Source organism: Schistocerca americana, chromosome 11, assembly GCF_021461395.2.
Source record: "Schistocerca americana isolate TAMUIC-IGC-003095 chromosome 11, iqSchAmer2.1, whole genome shotgun sequence".
In the NCBI taxonomy this organism is placed as follows: Eukaryota; Metazoa; Arthropoda; class Insecta; order Orthoptera; family Acrididae; genus Schistocerca; species Schistocerca americana.
This window is the reverse complement of record NC_060129.1, coordinates 46,350,242-46,371,229: the sequence shown is the minus strand read 5'-3', so window position 1 is coordinate 46,371,229 and position 20,988 is coordinate 46,350,242. Positions and strand designations below refer to the sequence as shown.

Sequence of the window (20,988 nt, the reverse complement as noted above, 5' to 3'; positions counted from 1 at the left end):
AAGACAGTACGTTATTTTCATCTTATTAACTCTTGCTTTAATGTCTTCTTTCTGTGAAATGTCTTGTTCTGTTACTTCTCCTAGATACTAGAACTTGTTAGTTCTCTCAGTAGTTCAGTGTTTAGTTTTCATTAATTGCTAGGTCATCGGCAAATGCTAAGCAGTCTATTTGTAGGTTGCCACTTTCATAACCCAATGTGACTCTCTCATTGATTTGCCTTTCTCCTAATGACAATCTCCATTCCCCCGTGACTTTTCCTAGAACACGGTTAAAGCGCTGTGTGGAATGACCACTTCCCTGCTTCACTCCAGTTTTGATCTCAAAACTCTTCCAAACTTCACCCATCTGAATTTTGCTTTAGAATTAATGATTGGTCATGTTTGCTTAATTAGAGCTGTGGTTTTACTATTTAGGCCCAGTTCATTGAGTATTTCAAATAGAGACCTCCTACCAACTGAGCCATAGGCTTCCTGAACTGTTTTATTGATATAAAGTATCTGCCTAAAAAAGCTTACATTATACCTATCCTTAAGCTTACACAGTTACTTGATTTTCCACATTTGATAAGAAAAGGAGTAATAGAGTAAACAACTAGGAGTGGTTTACATTAATTTTTATCTTCACTTCCTTTTTTGTATGCTATTTAACCAGTGGTGTGTGGTATCACTATTTTAATAATCATTGAAATCATTATCTGGGATGATAGTTTCACCTAACATGCAAGAGGTAAGAAAAGAGACCATGTATTTATGTATACCAGAATCAATAAAATTTATAATCTGTGTCATCACAAATATTTGGCTGTTTTTTCTGAATATGTTGCAATTTCCGAGGTTGTTATCACAGTGGGACTGAACGTAGCTGTTTTTTTTTCTGAATACATAGCAGATTATGCATTGATATTGACATGAGAATGTGGCAGTATTCCTTTCTCATGCTTCAAATCATGTCGTCTGCCCACTGCTCTCTCTTTTGCTGCGTAGAACCAGCAGCTCACACACTCCCTGTCATTCCTGTCGTATCTGCAGTGAGTGTTGACAACATTGCTGCACGAAACACATCTGGACTTTTACCTGCTCCTGCAAAAATGTAAACTATTTTTGAGTAATTGTCCAATTTTAACATCAATTCAATTGTGGCTGCAAATGTGTCCAGGCAATCTTCTATTCAAATGTGGTAGATTCATAAAAAGCTGAAATATGTAGTGTACATTCCCGTGCTGGCAGTATCACAAAACCTAACTAATTTTGGTCAAATGCCAGTGGTACCATACTCATTTTGGTTGCTGGTTTGTCCTATTTCTCAGCCAAACTGGGTGTCACTGTTCATTCTCGAACCCTTCCAAAATCTTCAAAATACGAGGCATGTTCGGAAAGTAAATGTACTGTAACCGTAACAGGCTTTTTTAAGGGTTGGTCACTGTGAGGGTTTGGGGTAGCTTCTCTGACCAGAGCGAGCCTCAAAGGAACACGGTAATATGTAAGCTCACGCTGTAATATCCAGTTGCGTGAAAGATGTCTGAAAGAAATGCCACCAAGTGTAATCCACATCCTACTCGCGTTTGTAGCAACACCTACCAAAATATTTCCACAGATCAAAATGATTTTTGCCGAATGTGCTACAAAATAAAGTGTGTGTTTAAGCGGTGCGGGAATTTTAGTAGAGGCAGAACAATTGTTTGTGATGAACAGAGGAGTGGAAGACCTTCCATTTTGAGTGACGAGTTGGTGCAAAAAATAGAGGAAAGTGTTCATGATGACTGCCGATTGACAGTAGATAAAATTTCTGAGATGTTTCCACAACTCTCCAGAACTCTCATATTAGCCACTCATGTTGGCATATAGGAGACTGTGCGCAAGATGGGTCAGAACAAAGCTGACTGAACACCACAAGAAAAATCTTGTCAGTAGCACCTGCAAGCTTCTTGAGTGACTCGAATTGGAAGGTGAGGGTTTCCTGAGCTGTATTGTGACCGGAGATGAAACTTGGGTGGCTCATTACACACCCTAGACAAAAAACAGTCATCAATTACCCTTCAGCTTCAGAGCTTAATTTTCAGTGATTAGTCTTCTAATAAGATGATGATCATTATTTAAAGGATGTCGCATCAAATCCCCCGCCCTTATCTAGAGTTATAAAATAGCGCTTGTTATCTTTTTGGTGGTATCGCTGTCTGCTGCCAGTGGTTTTTTGATGGAATAAAGTTTCATAACATTGAAACAATTATATTCACTAATATTTTCGCACATTGAATGAATAACAAAAGATACCTCTGCCTTCAGCAGTAATACAAAAACATGGTAGCTCCATTTACAGCAGCTCTTCCACCTAGAGTGCCCATTTGACATCACATTTCCATCCAGGCAGTCAATTTACAATTACGCTTGTACCAAGTCTGTTCACAATGAAGAAGAACAGAGATATGATACACTACTGGCCATTAAAATTGCTACACCACGAAGATGACATGCTACAGACACGAAATTTAACCGACAGGAAGGAGATGCTGTGATATGCAAATGATTAGCTTTTCAGAGCATTCAAACTAGGTTGGCGCCGGTGGCGACACCTACAACATGCTGACATGAGTTTCCAACCAATTTCTCATGCACAAACAGCAGGTGACCCGCCTTTCCTGGTGAAACGTTGTTATGATGCCTCGTGTAAGGAGGAGAAATGCGTACCATCACATTTCTGACTTATTGGTCGAGATCCAACGACTGTTAGCAGAATATGGAATCAATGGGTTCAGGAGGGTAATACAGAATGCCGTGCTGGATCCCAATGGCCTCGTATCACTAGCAGTCGAGATGACAGGCATCTTATCCGCATGTCTGTAACGGATCGTGCAGCCACGTCTCAATCCTTGAGTCGGCAGATGGGGACATTTGCAAGACAACAACAATCTGCACGAACTGTTCGAAGACGTTTGCAGCAGCATGGACTATCAGCTTGGAGACTATGGCTGCGGTTACCATTGTCGCTGCGTAACAGGCAGGAGCACTTGCGGTGGTGTACTCAGCGACGTACCTGGGTGCACGAATGGCAAAACGTAATTTTTTCGGGTGCATCCAGGTTCTGTTTACAGCATCATGATGGTTGCATCCGTGTTTGGCGACATCACGGTGAACACGCATTGGAAGCGTATATTCCTCATCGCCATACTGGCATGTCACTCGGTGTGATGGTATGGGGTGCCATTGGTTACACGTCTCGGTCACCTCTTGTTCACATTGACGGCACTTTGAACAGTGGACGTTACATTTCAGATGTGTTACGACCCTTCATTCGATCCCTGTGAAACCCTACATTTTAGCAGGATAATGCACAACCGCATGTTGCATGTTCTGTATGGACCTTTCTGGATACATAAAATGTTTGACTGCTGCCCTGGCCAGCATATTCTCCAGATCTCTCACCAATTGAAAATGTCTGGTCAGTGGTGGCCGAGCAACTGGCTTGTCACAATACTCCAGTCACTACTCTTGAAGCTGCATGGACGGCTGCATCTGTACACCTCTGTTTGACTCAATGCCCAGGCATATCAATGCCGTTATTGCGGCCAGAGGTAGTTGTTCTGGGTACTGATTTCTCAGGATCCATGCACCCAAATTGCGTTAAAATGTAATCACATGTCAGTTCTAGTATAATATATTTGAACAATGAATACCTGTTTATCATCTGCATTTCTTCTTGGTGTAGCAATTTTAATGGCCGCTAGTGTATAAAATCAATAAGTTTACACCATTGTTGTTAGTAATTGCTGGTATTTCTTTGAAACTCTTAATAAAAATGAAATTACAGAAATTTAAATAAAATGCTTCAATGTTAATCTAAATGTATATAATATGAACATATTTAAATGTGAAACAACTAATTGTTTATGAATACAGTGGAGACTCAATTATCTGGACCTCAGTCATACGTATTTGCAATCATCTAGATTATCAACCGTGAGCAAATGTGTGTGTAATGTCTAGTCTGTGCATGCACTGACTCGTAGCACGGACACAACTGCCCACACCGTGCAGTAGGAACTGCAAGAAAGTGAAACAAAAGAAACTATAGATTCAGAAAATGATGCAGGACCATCTCGTGCAGAGCCCACCACGGAAACAGCTTTCCAATGGCTTAGGAAAACAAAGAGCTTTTGATACCGTGAAGTTTTCGATAGTTAAAACGAGTTTGTAATGCTGCAGTAAGGAAGAGAGAGAATTTTTAATGTCAAATGAGAATTACCAGATATTTTAAACAAAATTAAACTACGGTGAGTGTCCTGTGTGAATCTCGTTAGATATTTCACGATTAACCTTACTATTTGGTCTCCTCCCCCCCAAATCGACGTGACCCCAAAATCTGTACTGTAGCGTCGCTCGGTTCCAGGGCCGGCACGTTCGGGGCTCTGGTGGAGGTGGGCTGCGAGAAGAAGGTGTCGGAGCACAGCAGCGTGTCGGCCGCCGTCACCGTCGGGCTGCCCGTCGGCGTCTCTCTCAAGCTCAAGTGAGTATTGCGTATCTGTTCCCTCTGGATCTGAGCGACCACACTGCAATTCGCGTATAGAATTTCCAGAATGAAATTTTCACTCTGCAGTGGAGCTTGCACCGATAGGAAACTTCCCGGCAGGTGAGAACTGTGTCGGACACAGGTCCGTCGCCCTTTGCAGGTGCTGCTGCCCGAGCACAACTCGCAACCTATTTCCAACCTTCCAGACTTCACAGAAGTTGGTGGAGCACTCGCCTGTGAAAAGAAAAAGTTCCAGGTTCATGTCCCAGTCCGGTACAGTTTTAATCTGCCAGGGAGTTTCACATTCGTAGGACCACTTTCAGACTATTCCTCGTCCGTGCCACACTTGAATAGTGCCTGGGAGAAGGGGACACTTATATTTTTCCTTCCGAGAGAAGTTTCCTCTTATTTTATTACGTTTCTTCAGAAGTTACCTTAAAGACACTGTATACCGTTGAGGGTCCCTCCCACTGTGAACTGCTGCACGAAACACTTATCTATCCAGTGCATGGTCAACTACTCTTTTCAACTTGAACCACAATTCTTCTCACCCTTCTCTCCAGAGCTTTCCTTAATGAGATACGACACTTTTTCCTCTCTCGATTTAGTTTGCCGGACATATAAATTTGGTGCACTTTGTACTTCGGTAACCGTTGCTTGTCCTTAAGCTTCTCTAAACCCTAAGCAATGAATGGCCTCAATATCACTTTAATTTAAAACTTTTTCAGTGACAGTGCAAAATCTTCCTCAGGTACACATTCTCAGTGCGACATTATCACACAGTGAGGTATTTCGTACATAACAAATCAGTATGTCTGTTCTCCAGTGGAACTGAAAGGTTAGTAAATGATTTTAGTATGACGTACTACATGATACAATTTAGTCACTTAGCTATTTTAACTTTTGCAGTTGTATTTTAGTTAAGACAGTGAACTCAGATGTCTGCATCTCTGAATGACAAGTTCTTGTTGTGAATGCCAGCTGTCGCAAAATTTGTGGCGGTGGCCACCTCAGTGCCTATCGCTGCTGCAGTGAAATATAATGCCGTCAGAATGTTGCATCACTTGTGTGCTCGGCCCGAGATGGAAGTAAAAAGACCTTTATTAAGAATACATTTGACGTTATGTTGTAACACGCAACTAAGAGTAATTGAAATACACTATAAATCCCTGTAACATAAAGTGTGTATCAAAATTACACTGACAAACTTCGAGGGTATGCAGAAGGTGTCTCGAGGAACAAAATGAGAATAAGAATGTGCGTCCAGAAATGTCGTCCGATGGTGCTTCAGGGCATCGAAGTTAAAGGCACTGGCTCACATAAATGTATGTGTATACAGGGTGATTCCATGATGGTGCATATTTTCAGGGGTAATGGGGAAGGGTAAATACTATCAATCTGAGGTAAGGGACCCTGGTCCAGAAATGAACAGTTTGAAAGTTACAAGCAAAAATCAGTATGCTGCTTCTGACTGATTACATATCCTAGTATTGTTGGTGCTGAAATTGTAGGGTAGGCAACATTCAGAGGTGGTTGTATGGGCCAAAAAAAAAGAAAAAGATGTCCAGTAGACGTGGGCACTAAAATGCTTACCTAAGGAGCTATGAACACTTGTCCGATATACGATGTGTGTTTCACAGTAGTGAAGATGAAAAAGTACTAGTAGCTCTTAAGGTATGCATGTCTACTGGACATTTTTTCTTGTATTGGTCCATACATCATCCTCTAAAAATGGAGAAAGCGTGCTGTAGAAGAGACACAGGTGTCAGTGCCTATAACTTCGACACTATGTAGCGTCGTCAGATGATACTGCCAGACACTGGTTTCTATCCTCATTTTGTTCTCGAGACAGTTTCTATGTCCCCTCGAAGTTTGTCGGTGTAATTTTGAAACGCCCTGTATATTACTATTAAGAGGGCTATGCCAAAAGTTTTTAGCAGAATGTGTGAAAAAAGAATTATGTGCAGAAAATGTTTACAACTGTTCAAAATACTCTCCATTAGCATGTATACATTTTTCCATTCTCTGAAACCACTTAGAAAATGTGTCAGTCCTAGCTTTTTTTGGGATGTCACTTAGTGCACTCTTGTACGCTGCAATGGCCTCTTCATCTGATGAAAACTGCTGCCCTCAAATTTTTTCCTTAATCTTAAGGAACAGAAAGAAGTCACAGGGGGCCAGGTCAGGTGAATAGGGAAGATGGGGCAACACTCGCACTTTTTTCTTCTCCAGAAAGTCCATTCTTCTGGCAGCCCTGTGCGCAGATGCATTGTCGTGATGCAGCAGGAGGTGCCCACTCTTGGGCTTTGGATGCTGTGACTCCCATGTGGCGATGACTTTTGGAAGAAAACTGTTCACGTACCATTCGGCATTGACTGTACAACATGTATGTGAGGTCACATAGGTGAGATGCCTGACCCTTGTGAAAAAAGTTGCCACCACCTTTTTTCCAGAGCTCCGACTTCGACAAACTTTTGTGGGTGGTTCCTCCCCTGGAAAGCAGCACACAGAAGACTCTCTCTTCATTTCAGGGTCATAATGGTAGACCCACATTTCATCACCTGTGACGATATTGTAGGTGTCTCAGGACTTCCCTCCATTGAATTTTTTGAGCACGAAACGACACCAGTCCACTCTCGCCTCCTTTTGGCTTTCTGTCAGGGAATGTGGCACCCGACAGGCACATCTCTTAGTAAGGCCTAAGTGACTACAAACGACGGTCTGTGCTGCTGTCGATCCAATATTTAGGGTCCCTTCAATGCCGCAAAATGTAAGATGTGGATCTCCTTTGATCATTTTCCTCACAGCATCAATGTTTTCAGGAGTCACAGCCGTTGCCGGCCAACCGGGACGAGGTTCATCTTCAATCGATTGCCGACCCCTCGAAAACTCGCGAAACCAATTTCCAACTGTGGCCCTAGAAGGCGAAGCTTCACCAAAAACATGCAGCAAAGGAGAATGGCATTCTTCAGCACTTAAACCCTTTTTATAACCGTAAAAAATCGTGGCACGAAAGTCACAGCTTGAAAGTTCCGTCCTGCACCGTCTCTGACTCAGCACTGCCTGTGGGGGTTCGTCGCTAGACAGGGGCTGCGCGCACACGTCCCGAGGTTGAAAAACATCACTCTTTCGAATGAAAACAACCCCATTGTCCTCCGCCTTACGATTTACGGGCTACTAAAAACTTTCGGCATAGCCCTCGTAAGTCTTGTAACATGAAATCACTTGCGAAGTGCAGGACTGTGAATGCTTCAATCTCTTGTCACACTACATATTTCACTTAGATACTTTAACTCCTTGCACGGTTCAGACAATTTAAAAAGTAGGAAAGCTATTTATTTAAAAAAACAAATCGTAAGAGTCTTATATGCTTATAATTACCAACAGTTTAAAGATTTAATACAGTAAAGAAACTCATAGTTTGGATTTACCTCATAACATTTCTACCAATGTAGGGTCTCGTGTCGGTTTGAGATGAAGCTCAGCCCACCATTTCTGCACATGCAGTGCAAAATATTATATCTCTACAAAGATACTCTGCAATCCGCCTTACGGTGCACGGCAGTGGGTACCTTACATGCTGCCGGTCGTTCCTGTTCCTCTCGAAAATGGAGTGAGGGGAAAAAACGGTTTGTGTATTGTCCTGTACAAGCCCTAATGCCTCTCGTCTTCGTGGTCCTAATGCGACCCGTGAACTGACGACAGTAGAATCTTTTCACTGTCAGCCGTCAATGCTCTCCCTCTAAATTTTCTCAACACTATTTCATGAAAAGAGCATTGTATCCACCTCCCCCAGGGATTCCCATTCGAGTTCAGTGAGCATTTCCGTAATAATTACACACTGATTGAACCTTCTGGTAACAAATCTAACAGCAAGCCTCTGAATTGCTTCCTTTAATCTGAATTGGCGGGGATTGCAAATACTTCAGCAGTACATGCAAATGGGTTGAGACTTTTCTGTACACAGTCTCCTTTACAGATGAGCTATACTCTCCTAGAATTCTCCCAATAAACACAAGTCTGCCACACTCCTTTCCCACCACCAACGATACACGCTCATTCCATTTCGTATCGCGTTACACCTAGGTATTTAATCGATGTGACTGTGTCAAGCAGCACACCACTGGTGCTATATTCAAACATTACAAAGTGTTTTTTGTACTCATCTACATTAGTTTACATTTTTCTACATTTAGAGCTAGCTGTCATTCATCACACCACATAGAAATTCTGTCCAAGTAGTCGCGTATCCTCCTACAGTCACTCAGTGACGACACTTCCCGTACACTTCAGTGCCCTCAGTGAACAGCTGCAAACTGCAGTCTGTCCTGTCGTGCATGTGTATAGAGGACAAAAGTGGTCTTATCACACTTCCCTGGAACACTGCTGCCAATATGACAGTGATATGAGTCTGATAAATTTCCATGAAAGAAGAGAACATTTTTGTTGCACCTTCACGGTTGGAAAGTTTGAGTATTCCGAGGAGCGTATAGAGACATTTTGAAAATGTGCGACATACAGTTCATTGACGATAGCCGTCTGAATTGTTTAAAGTTTGTTGACTGTGATTGAAAATGGGGCAAACAGAGTTTCATGCTGTTATAGAACATATTCATTTGAAGTGTTTGACTACTGCACATATCAAAACTGTACTTCAGGAATTTCACATGGACTCTGCACTCTCATTGGAGAACATTTATTTTTGTATTAATCAATTTAAACACGGTTGAACAACCACAGATCTTGAAGCATGTTCTCGGTGTGCAGCTGAAGTCACCAGCTGTTGGCAAAACCTATGGTACGGTAATGCAAGACCGCTATATAAAAATTCGTGTGATCGATGAGATTGTTGGCATTTCAACTGAGCGAGCACCTAGTATCGTGCACAGAGAATTGACTACGAAGAAATCCATCATTACACTCCATAGTCAATGCGGCAGTCAAAACAGTGGACAAAGGCTGGTGGAAATGAACCGAAAAAGCCAAAGACCACTTTGTGAGCTGTTAAGGTGATGGCCACTGTCTTTTTGTGAGTTGCAAGGAGTAACGCTCACAGATTTCTTGGAAAAAGGCAGAACCTTAACTGGATCGTATTATGATTCAGTGTGGGATCATTTGAAACTTATGTTGGCTGACAAATGATCAAGGTTGGCATGTTAAAAAGTGCTATTTCACCAGAATAATGCATCATCCCACGCATCAGCGATAACAGTGGCACAAATTTGACTCCTCGTCCACCTTGTTTGCCAGACTTGGCCTCTAGTGAGTTTTTCCTGTTCTGATCCCTAACGTTAAACTTTGGCTTGTTGCCAAGATATTTTCATCTAATGAGGATGTGACAGTTGCAGGCAACGAGTATTTTGCAGAGTTTGACAGAACCTGTTTTTCCAGAGGGATGAAAAAGTTGGAGGATTGGTTGACAGTGTATACACCTCAGAGGAGACTCTATAAAGAAGTAAGGTGTGTTGTTTACAAAACAAATATTTTTGTTGCTTTTCTTACCAGACCTCCCTTACGCACTTGTCTTTAATGAACAGTCTCCACCCAGGACAGTGTACTGAGTTTTGTTACTTAGGAAGTCTTTAAGCCACTCACATACCTGACAACTTATGGCACATGTTTAGAGCTTTATTATTAATTTGCAGTTGGGCACTGTGTCCAAACGTTTTCTGGAAATCTAGGAAACATACACTTTGTATTCCTGAACCATGTTATGCAGTGTCAAGAACAGATTTTTCTCTTAAAAAAATTTAGATGTCATTTGTACCAGTAGCTGTACACATCTGTATCTGTGACTGCGAATTCTCCCCAGGCTGGGCCGCGGTTCGCAGACGTACGTCATGCCCATACACCTGTGCGAGGAGGTGCTGCCGGCGCCCATCTTCTACGCCACCGTCACACCGATCGTCATCTGGGCAGTCGTCAAGAAGCTGGTCGTCGACCCGATCGCACGGGGTGCCGCCCAGCGGGAGAAGGAGCGCCAACGGGAGGCGAACAAGGCCAGGTGAGTCTGTGCGAGTGGACGGAAGTTGTGAGGAATCTCATAGGGGATCACAAGACGGGGGCATTAAACTGATTCAGGTCAGGTTGTAGGAGTCCCGTACTTAGGAAATTAATGTAGGGATGTAGACGTTGTAATTTGGCACCACCGCTCATTGTGAGGTTGTACTGGAGGTGGTCTGCCATTGCCTCCCTTCGACCTGTTGTGAAGTGTCTAGTGTGTACCCTATTTACCCAATTACACACTGAAGAGCCAAAGAAACTGGTACACCTGCCTAATATCGTGTAGGGTCCCCATGAACACACAGAAGTGCCACAGTATGATGTGGCACGGACTCGACTAATGTCTGAAGTAGTGCCGGAGGAATTGACACCGTGAATCCTGCACAGCTGTCCATGAATCCGTAAGAATACGAGGGGGTGGAGATATCTTGTGAACAGCACGTTGCAAGGCATCCCAGATATGCTCAATAATCTTCATGTTTGGGGTGTTTGGTGACTAGCAGAATTGTTTAAATGGAGAAGAGTATTCCTGTAGCCACTCTGTAGCAGTTCTGGACATGTGGGGTGTGTCACATTGTCTGGCTGGAATTGCCCAAGTCCATGGGAATGCACATGAATGGATGCAGGTAATCAGACAGGATGCTTACGTACATGTCACCTGTCAGTCATATCTAGACGTATCAGGGACCCCATACCACTCCAACTGCAAATGCCCCACCTACCATTACAGAGTCTCCACCAGCTTGAACAGTTGCCTGCTGACATGCCTGCTCGTCCAACCGGGCGACATGTTTCCAGTTGTCAACAGTTCAATGCCAGTGATGATGGGCCCAGGCGAGGCGTAAAGCTTTGTGTTGTGCAGTCATCGAGGGTGCAGGAGTGGGCCTTAGACTTCAAAAACCCATACAGATAATGTTTTGTTGAATGGTTTGCACACTGACACTTGTTGATGGTCCAGCATTGAAATCTGCTGCAATTTGCGGAAGTGTTGCAGTTCTTTCATGTTGAAGGATTCTCATCAGTCGTCATTGGTCCTGTTCTTGCAGGATCTTTTTCTGTCCGCAGCGATGTCGGAGATTTGATGTTTTACCAGCTTCCTGATATTTATGGTACACTCGTGAAATGATCTTACGGGTAAATCCCCAACTCATAGCCACCTTGGAGATGCTGTGTCCCATCGTTTGTGTGCCATCTATAACACAAAGTTCAAACTCGCTTAAATCTTGATAACCTGCCATTGTAGCGGCAATAACCGATTCACCAACTGCGCCAGACACTTGGTGTCTTATGTAGGCGTTGTTGACTGCAGCGCCATATTCTGCCTGTTTACATATCTCTGTATTCGAATACTAATGCCTAAACCAGTTTCTTTGTTGCTTCAGGGTAAGACGAGTTTTTTTTCCCAAATTTGTCATACAAAAGATTCAGGTTCACCTTATATTCACAGATTAAACTATTGTTGCAGATGTCAACATTTTTACGTAGTTTTTTAAAGAATATAAGGGTAGTTTCACATTTGTGGGGGTGATCTTACACTTAGAGATGAAGCTTCAGTATTGAGGCCGTGTGCTGATTTATTTTGAAGAATTCGGAAGGGTGGGATTGGGAAACGGTACTCGTGTTCCGACAGGCTCAAGATTTCCCTGTATTCAGTATTGACTTTGCTCAAACAATCACATGACATTGGCTTGCACAGCACTATTGCGAGAGATAAGCGAGAAACTATCAGAAATCACTGCACGAGTCTACCACTCTGATTATAATTTGATAATTTTGTGAAACACAGGAGGAAATAGCATTAAATTCTATCCTCTTTCAAACTTTTGTTGTGTTTGAACAGGTTCGCAATAAACATTCTTATACATGTACGTATACCGTATACAGACATTAATGCTGCCGGTTTTTAAGTGAAGGTTGTTCTTAAAAAAACATCAGTTAATTCAGGATCCAGACCAATATTTTATTTGGTTATGAGAGACCGTAGTAATTTACTAAGTGGATTGCAAATGAGAAATTTGGTCACTGTTCACATATTACAATACCAGGTAAAAATATTACTGGCTTTTAATCATCTTTAGAACATAATGGCAATGTTCACTTGAAACGAGAAGGAAAATAAATCCAGAATGAAGTGTCTAACAAAGGAAATATTGCATTAAACCAATTATAATTGTTCTACCAAGAATAAAGCACAGTGGCAAGAGCCACTGTGGAGAGAGTACTGACGGATGTCTCTAGATCGCAGGACGAGTGAAAGTTTGTGAATGGAGTGAATCGTAATTATTGTCTTTCATTTGTGTATTAGTTTTTAGATATGAGCTCCACATTAGAAGATACTGCAGTCTGTAATTCACAGTTGCTCGAGCTCAGCACTACAGAAGGGTCGGAAGGCTAACAGTGGCGTCAGCTCGGCCGAGACCTAGAGGAGAGTAGGGAGGGGAGCAGAGAGCGACCAGCAAATCTGTCGTGCTGCCAACTGTGTTAGTCTGTACCTCGTGTTGTGGCTTATTATGGCTATCTGCCACATTTAAACTGCAGATTGCTTTTGTAGTTTGTCATTTGTAGTCACAATCGAAGTGACTTTACAACTGGACAAATACTCAACAATAGTATTCATTACTGCAGGAGGTCATAAAAGTTTAGATACGGACCAGTGGAATACTTCTGTGTTTCTCGCTGCAATATTGTCGGAGCTCACTGTGTCCTATGACAGGAACGGAAGAGGGTGTGTGTCGGCTGCTGGTTCTTTGCAGCTAGTGAGAGAGTGGCGGGCAGGTGATATGTTTGAAAGCAAGAAACATTGTAACATTATCACGTCAGTGTAGAAGCAAAATCTGATATGTATTTGGGAAAAAAGGAGATATGTTCTCAGGTCCCACTGTAACAACAACCTAAGATATGGTAACAGCCAAATATTTGTGACAACAAACACACAAATTTCACAGCTGTGCTGTTGGGGGGGGGGGGGGGGGCAGCAGGTGGTGGTGGTTATTATTATTATTATTATTATTATTATTATTATTATTATTTAAAATAGTGATACCACAGACAACAAAGTTAAAAAGCAAAAAAGATAGAAAAGGAAACAGTCCAAAAATTAATGTAAACAATCAATAAATGCCATAAGTTTAGAATAGGCGTAATTTTAATGTTTTGGCAGATACTTTGTCAATAAAACAGTTTGTAATTCTGATTACTCGGAATATGTTAAAAATAAGCTTTTTCTTAAGGAGCTTCTTAAAATAAAGGGGTCATCTAATATTCAGATTTGTCTTATATTCAGGGGTAAATCCAGTATCTGTGTTCTGAGGATGACTGTGGTGGCTGCTTGTACATTGTGCTGCTGGGTTTGTGTTGTTACGAATGAAGGGAAGGGAGAGGGAATTCCAGCACACATCCTACTGCTCTCAAATGGCACTAGTGGGGCCACTGAGCTTAACGTCCCTGTCAGACAGACAGTTCACCGTCGACAGTGTCGTGTGGCCTCACTTCGGAGACTGAGCAGAGGTTTGGAATGTAAGCCAGGAAATTGGTGCAGAGGCTGGTGATCACCACCTCTCCTTCCTCTGCCAGCTAAATACTGGCAGTGAAATTTTCCACAACCGGGATTCGAACTGGCTCACCGAAGTCGATGCCACCACACAGGTCTGTATCAGTGACCTCGACTACAGAGGTGGGATTTTGTACTGATTGACAGATAGAATTTTGGCCAGTACTTATATTAGACGCGAGGTATGTAGTAATGCTGATAGAAACATGGTCACACTCTGAATTTTCTGCAGATTGCTTTGGCCGAATGCTCAGTGTGTAGCAGTCTTTTTGTTGCACCTGTCTGCAACTTGACTTGTCTTCTTTATGGTGAGGTGCAATCTGCGCAACCTATCCTTTTCATATTATTGATATTCCAATTATTGATATTCCAACGTGGGCTTTCCATTGTTTGACTTTGGAAGTAAGACTTCCTTTTTGCAGTAATTTACTGTAAATACTTGTCTTTACTACCTGACAGCTGATAAAAATGAAATATAAATGATCACATTTGAAATTGTTTGGGAAAGCTCTCTAAGAGGCATATTTGTAAACGTAATTAGACGAATAATTAAGGAACGGGCATTAGATCTACAAATATGTCCGTACTCTGCAAACCACCGCAAAGTGCGTGACACAGAGTACGTGCCATGGTACCGACTGTTAAGGTTTCTTTCTTTTCTGTTCATGTACGAAGCTTGGGAAGAATGATTGTTTGAAATCCTCTCTGCATGATGTAATTATTCTCATCTTGTCCTCACAATCCCTGTGTGAACAATATGTTAGGGGGTTTTAGTATGTTCCTGGAGTCATCATTCAAGCCTGTTCTTGAAACATTGTTAGCAGTGTTTGTTGGGATACTTCACATCTAGTTTCAAAGAGTCTGCCAGTGTCTATCAGCTCTATTGCTTTATGCAGAGCATTTCCATCACTCTAGTACTTAGTAATGCCAACATGAAATAGAAAAAAATATATTTATTAGTTGAATTTGGTCAATGAAATAGTAACTCTGTTAATTTATGTAGCTCACTGACCAAAATGAGTAATTTGATGATGCAGCGCACATTAAAATATGTCACGTAAAGGCTACAAAAAGTTTTTTTAAAGAAGAGATAAAAAGAAATTTTTTTATGTGTAAAAGAAAAAAAAATGACACAGGTGCACCATCTCCCCAGTAGAGGCCCATGAATATTTTGATGCTAGTGATGTTCAGGGACAGTGTTCAGACTGCTGTTATATGAATATGATTTTAGAGATGTTGCTGAAAATGTCATCAATTTACATTAATGCTCAACTGGCATCTGTGTCTTCTGAGCAACCAGGTGTTCCACATAAAGGCTACAGCTTCAGCAAGATGATCTAACCAGCTCTTGTGGAGTAGCAATCAGTGTGTTAGACAGTGTTTCTACATGAAATATTTTTACAGTTATTATCCGTTACGTGTAAATTATATCCTGGATAATAGTGGGGTTTGGATATGTCATACACCCACAGTTCATGTATTTAGTATGTACAAGAAGAAGAAAAAGGAAAAAATATTATTTGCTTTGCAAGCAGTATCAGAGCAAGAGGTGGTATCCCCCTTGCTGAAGTGCATCCTGCAGTGCTGCTCGAGGCAGTCACACCGCACACTGGTGAAAGGATGATGTAAACTGGAAGTGTTCAGTTTTTCACAGTTTCAGTGCTCTCTCTGTCACTGCACTTTACATCAGTTAGTGTATGTCCGTAGCTCGTGGTCCAGTGACTAACATTGCTGCCTCTGGATCACGGGGTCCTGGGTTCGATTCCCAGCTTGGTTGGGGATTTTCTCTGCGCGGGGACTGGGTGTTCGATTTGTCATCATCATCATTCGTAACAGTGGCTAGATTCAACTGTGTACAAATTGAACTGTGCAAAAATTTGGACTTTGTACGGGTGCTGATGACTGCACAGTTGAGCGCCCCACAAACCAATCGTCGTCGTCATCATCATCATCATCAGTTAGTGTATTTCAGAAATCCCTGAACTTTAGGAGAGTATTTTGCATACTGCAGTGTAACTGAATGTTCCTCAGCTAACTGTGAAAAACTATCAGTGCTGCGTTTTCCATCGTGTATATAATAATCTTTTTCCTCGGTACACTGCATCTCGCATTTTACTTAACCAAAATTAATGATTGCTACATCATTTTCAAGGTTTCATTCAACACCTATGACAAAAGAGACACACCTAGTTTAAAATTATTGTTTTTGTTAAAAAACCAACATCCCACACAACTTCCTCCAGAAAGCTGTGGCTTCCGTTCCAGTTCGTTCGAGGAGATTGGTCGACGTCACAGACGCCTACATTGAGATTTAATGGACTTGTGACGAAGCGAGCTGGGATATTTTTTATGTCGCCTCTTGTTTTGCCATCTGCCTCCTTAAATTTTTTTTTTTTTTTTTAACTAATGACCAGTAACGTATGTAAATGTAATCTGCATTTCCATATAAGAGAAAATTTGGCCCTCAGTTTTAAAGACTTTTACACCCACTCTAATTTTGTGCTTAGTTTTCGGTATGTAATTGATTTTCTAGTTTATTTTGACTATTCCTAGTTAGTATCCTTTGTTATAGGGTGAAATCAGTTATTGTTTCGTAACTTAAATTGACTGATAAAGAAATATAAATCCTGTAATAATTGTAAACATTTGGAAGACGAAATGCTAGTAACCTTAAAGTATCTATTTGGCTCTATTCGAAAATATATTAGCAAAGCCAGCCCTTAATTAATTCCAAAGTAATTCACAGTTTTGCCCAAAGTATTGTTTGTGCACTTATATTTGTTAATTTCATGTTTTAATCAAATAATTCAGCCTAACTGTTGCAGTAGAAGAAACTGTTAAAAAGATCCAATGTTTCGATGTATTCAGTTAATTTAATGAGTTATGTTTTAATTGTTATTTATGTAAGTTAAACATCGAACTACGTGAAGTTTCAGTACCTATTATTGTGATGATTTATAAGGGTCCGATTTTTGGTCACGGGGGAGTCAGTTCACGGCTGAGTTTCAGACGAGGAACCTGTGTCAGTTAGAACGACAACAATGCATCAACTTAACAGTGTTACTCCAATAGGCCGTGTGTTGAAGCAATGACAGTGTCTGTTCCATACGTACCTGATTATTCCGAAAAAACTGTGAACTGTGTGGTTAGGCTTTTACTGCTCACAGATGTTCAGCAGTAAACTACTGTAGCAGTATGTGGATGTTTGCCTGCTAACTATTAATGAGGCTTATGGGAAGTTACAATAATAGTGCACTGGCCATATTAAATGTGTATATGGGGCGGTTGTGAAAAGTGAAAGTAAGCTGCTGTGAAACGCAACTGTGCCTCTGTCGGCTACATTATTTACAGTAGTCAGTGTCCAAATTACAAACCCTATTTTGTAGCTGGTCTAGCAATGCAGTATGTCGACACTGAGGACAACAAATGAAGAAACAAATTAGGTGAACCGTTACACACTGTCAACATTTGCAATCATATCCCCATATAACAGTGTATGTAATGTAGTAATTTCAAATAAATAACTTTGCAAAGATGAAAAGTATGTCAATTTCAAAACATAGTTATTTCCATAGTTATTTCCCACATTTCCCACCCACCTTGTGTGTAGGATATCACCTACATATAGTGTGTAAGGAATGTATGGCCAGACTTTCAGGAAACCCTCCTCACATGTAGAGGAAAACAATACATATATGGTCATGGGTCTGGAAACATTTTATTTCCAAGTTAGAGCTCAGTTTCTACAACTCTTCAATATATTAGTCCTGGGAAACTCACAGGAAAAGAAAGTTTCAGCACAGTGTGAAACACTTCCGTAAATGAAATGTTCAGAATGTTACCAAGGATACGTGTCAACTCACCATTACATCAAGTCTCTGATGCACTGTGTGGGTTTAGATCTGGAGAGAGTATCGGCCGAGGGGTAAGTCCCCCTTTACCTATCCATCCGTCATAGAATATGTTATTTAGAAGCTGACAAATGTTCACATAGAAACAGAGGTCCGTCATGCACAAAATATATGTTCTGTCGAAATTGTAAAGGCGCACATTCTAACAGGAACGTGGGGGATTTTCTGAAAAAGCACAGTAAGTTTCTCCATTGATCCTGGATTCATGTGATTATGTGAAGAGCAATATGAAATGAGTTCTAACATGGAAACATAGCATTTTCAAACCCATATTGATATGACGTATTTTATTCTCTCTCTCTCTCTCTCTCTCTCTCTCTCTCTCTCTCTGTCTGTGTGTGTGTGTGTGTGTGTGTGTGTGAAGATTGTTTCCCAAAAGTTTGGGTGCACTGTTTTTTACACAGTGTATAAATAACAGCTTTCAAGACTGTTTTAGTTCCATTTAATTATTAGGATTAAAAAGAAATTAATTGTACACTTGCTCATTTATAGATTATGACATTACAGGATGGTTTTACACCTCTAATATTTATGAGAAAATTTCTGGATTTAATGTGGCCAAATTCTGTATCTGGCCAATCCACATCTCAAAACTCAAAACTGAACGTACCTCTCTCCCTCTCTAATAATATTACATTGATGCATAAGTTTGTATTTTTGTCTTGCACATTGGTATTCCAGGTCATATGGGTTTATTTATCGATTTTCATTTTTTATTTGTCATTAACTTTTGCTGTTTCAGTTAAATTGTTGCTATTTTGTCATTCAGAGATAGTGAGTGGAACTGTGGACACTAGAAAATAGTGCCAAGTGGAGAAATTAGAAAATTTGTGACATGTTCTTCTGTTTGAGATCAATAGGGGGGTGACAGCAGTGGATGAAGCCAGAAACATTTGCACCGTGTATGGGGATAATGTCAATGGAGAGAGCATAATGGTTTACTCGTTTTAAGGAGAATCATTTTGACATTACTGACTCTCCACATTTAGGTAGATGGCCAGTGTTTGATGAAGATTGTTTGAACACGTTAATTCACGATGCTCCGTGTGAGCATACTAGAGAACTGGCAAATGTAATTAACCGTGGTCATTGCACCATTGTGTGACATTTGAACATACTGGGGAAGTTCAGATTTGGTATGGGTACCGCATGCTCTAAGCCAAAATCACAGAAATCAATGGGTCGCCATATGTGCATCTGTGCTCGATCGTCATTAGTTCACTCGTGAACAGCACTAACCATTCCTATCCTGTGTCACCACTGGTGGTGATAAGTGGTGTCTTTATGCTAACAGAAGGAAAAGAAATTAAAGGTAGAGACCAAACAAAGCAGCATCCACAAAACAAAATTTTATGCATCTGGTGAAACAGCAATGGTTTGTTTTGCTTCCCAGAGGTGTAACCATAACTGCTGATGTTTATTGTCAATGACTGAGACGTCTCACAGACACAGTCAGAGGACGACGACAGCGTGAAGTGGTGCTACCCGTGATAACGCCCGCCCACATTCTGCTAGACTAACAAAAAGCAATGTACGGCAGTTGGGTTCGGAAGTCATTCTGCACTCACCTTATTCACCTGATCTCACGCCCAGAGATTTTCGCCTTTTCTGCTCTCAATCGAGCAATCGTCAAGGAACTTCCTTTCTGGATGAAAATGTGCTCCGAACGTGGCTCGGCAAATACTTTGCCTCAAAACCACACGATTTCTCAAGTCACAGAAGAGAAAAGTTAGCCCAGCATTGGCAGTGTTGTAAACAGTGAAGGATAATATATTATTGATGACTAAAGTCTCTGTTACATATATCTCTTTTGTTTATTAAAAACGTGGAAAAATACTACGAACTTATGCATCGACATATTATTATTTTATAAAACTTTCTTACCGTAAGAAAACCTAAAATTAATGCCTCCCCCCCTCCCTTTCGTGCTGCATGTCCGTCCTGTTGCTATTCTATTTCCCTTCCCCTGGGGAACATGTCTGGACTGTTTTTGGAAATGTATTCTGCATTTTTGGTAGTCAATATTAGTATACTCTCCACTGTCATTCATTCCCTTTTTCTTTCTGCATTCGCCTTCTCCTATCCTTCCTCCACTTTGGCATTTGAGGTTCTTCTCTTATTATTCTTCCTCTTCTTCTTCCTCCTCCTCCTCCTCCTCCTCGTGCGCTCCTGAAGGCCGGCCTGTGCATCTGATGATCAATAGGTGACTGGGTCACGCGTAATTCCCAGTCCTGGGTCGACAGGTAGGTTCGCACGTACCGCCTGGTACAGGCCAGGCCCAGGGAGGAGCGATTCCCAAATTGCTGATTGGTCCTTCTGTCAGGTGTTCGGGAGGGGTGAACAATCTCCTAAGATGGGGGCACCCAGTTGGAAGGAGTCCTTGTCTGCGGTACGCACCTCCGACCGTTCCTTTGCCCCGTACTTCGCAGGCCGACAGAAGGAGAATGCCGACGCTCCTGTGGACCTTGTGGAGTAGGATCCTCCTGTCTCTGTGCTCAGTAGCAGTGAGTCTTTGAAGCCGCCGAGATGACACCCCTTCATTTTTTCGTCACGACTCTCGTCCGATGGTACATTCACGGTCTTCGATCCGATAGAGAGCAGTTACAGCTGCTCTTAGAATTGCAGCATCTACTTGTTCTCTGCCTTAAGGAAACAAAATTGCAGTCTCAAGACCGCTTTAAGCTCTTGCATTTCTTCCCGGTCCATTTTGACCCCCCCGCCCTCTGCCCGAGGATGGCATTTCGTCTCGTGTGGGAGTCGTGTCGCTCATACAGGATGATGTTCAAAGTCGAGCCATCTCCCTGACTACCAGTCTTCCAGCTGTTGCAGTTCGCCTTTTCCTTCCTCACTTAACCTTCTCCCTCCGTCATACGATGTCACCGGGGCAGACTCCCTCCAGCTCATTGGGCAGCTACCTCACCCGTTTGTGCTGCTCGGTGACTTTAATGTGCACTATCCTGTTCGGCATTCTTCCAGAACTTGTCAGAGAGGTGCCCTCGTGGCTGACCTTAATCGACTTA

General features: G+C 41.8%; 1 protein-coding gene across 1 annotated transcript in view; it reads left to right on the top strand.

The window, feature by feature from the left end:
- The window catches only part of LOC124553940 (dnaJ homolog subfamily C member 11), a 128,503-nt gene that overhangs the window by 88,728 nt on the left and 18,787 nt on the right, over nt 1–20,988 (top strand). Inside the window, exons 8-9 of the mRNA XM_047127958.1 lie at nt 4,385–4,501; nt 10,317–10,508. Of these exons, the coding sequence (XP_046983914.1) occupies nt 4,385–4,501; nt 10,317–10,508 (309 nt within the window). The remainder of the gene's footprint in view (nt 1–4,384; nt 4,502–10,316; nt 10,509–20,988) is intronic.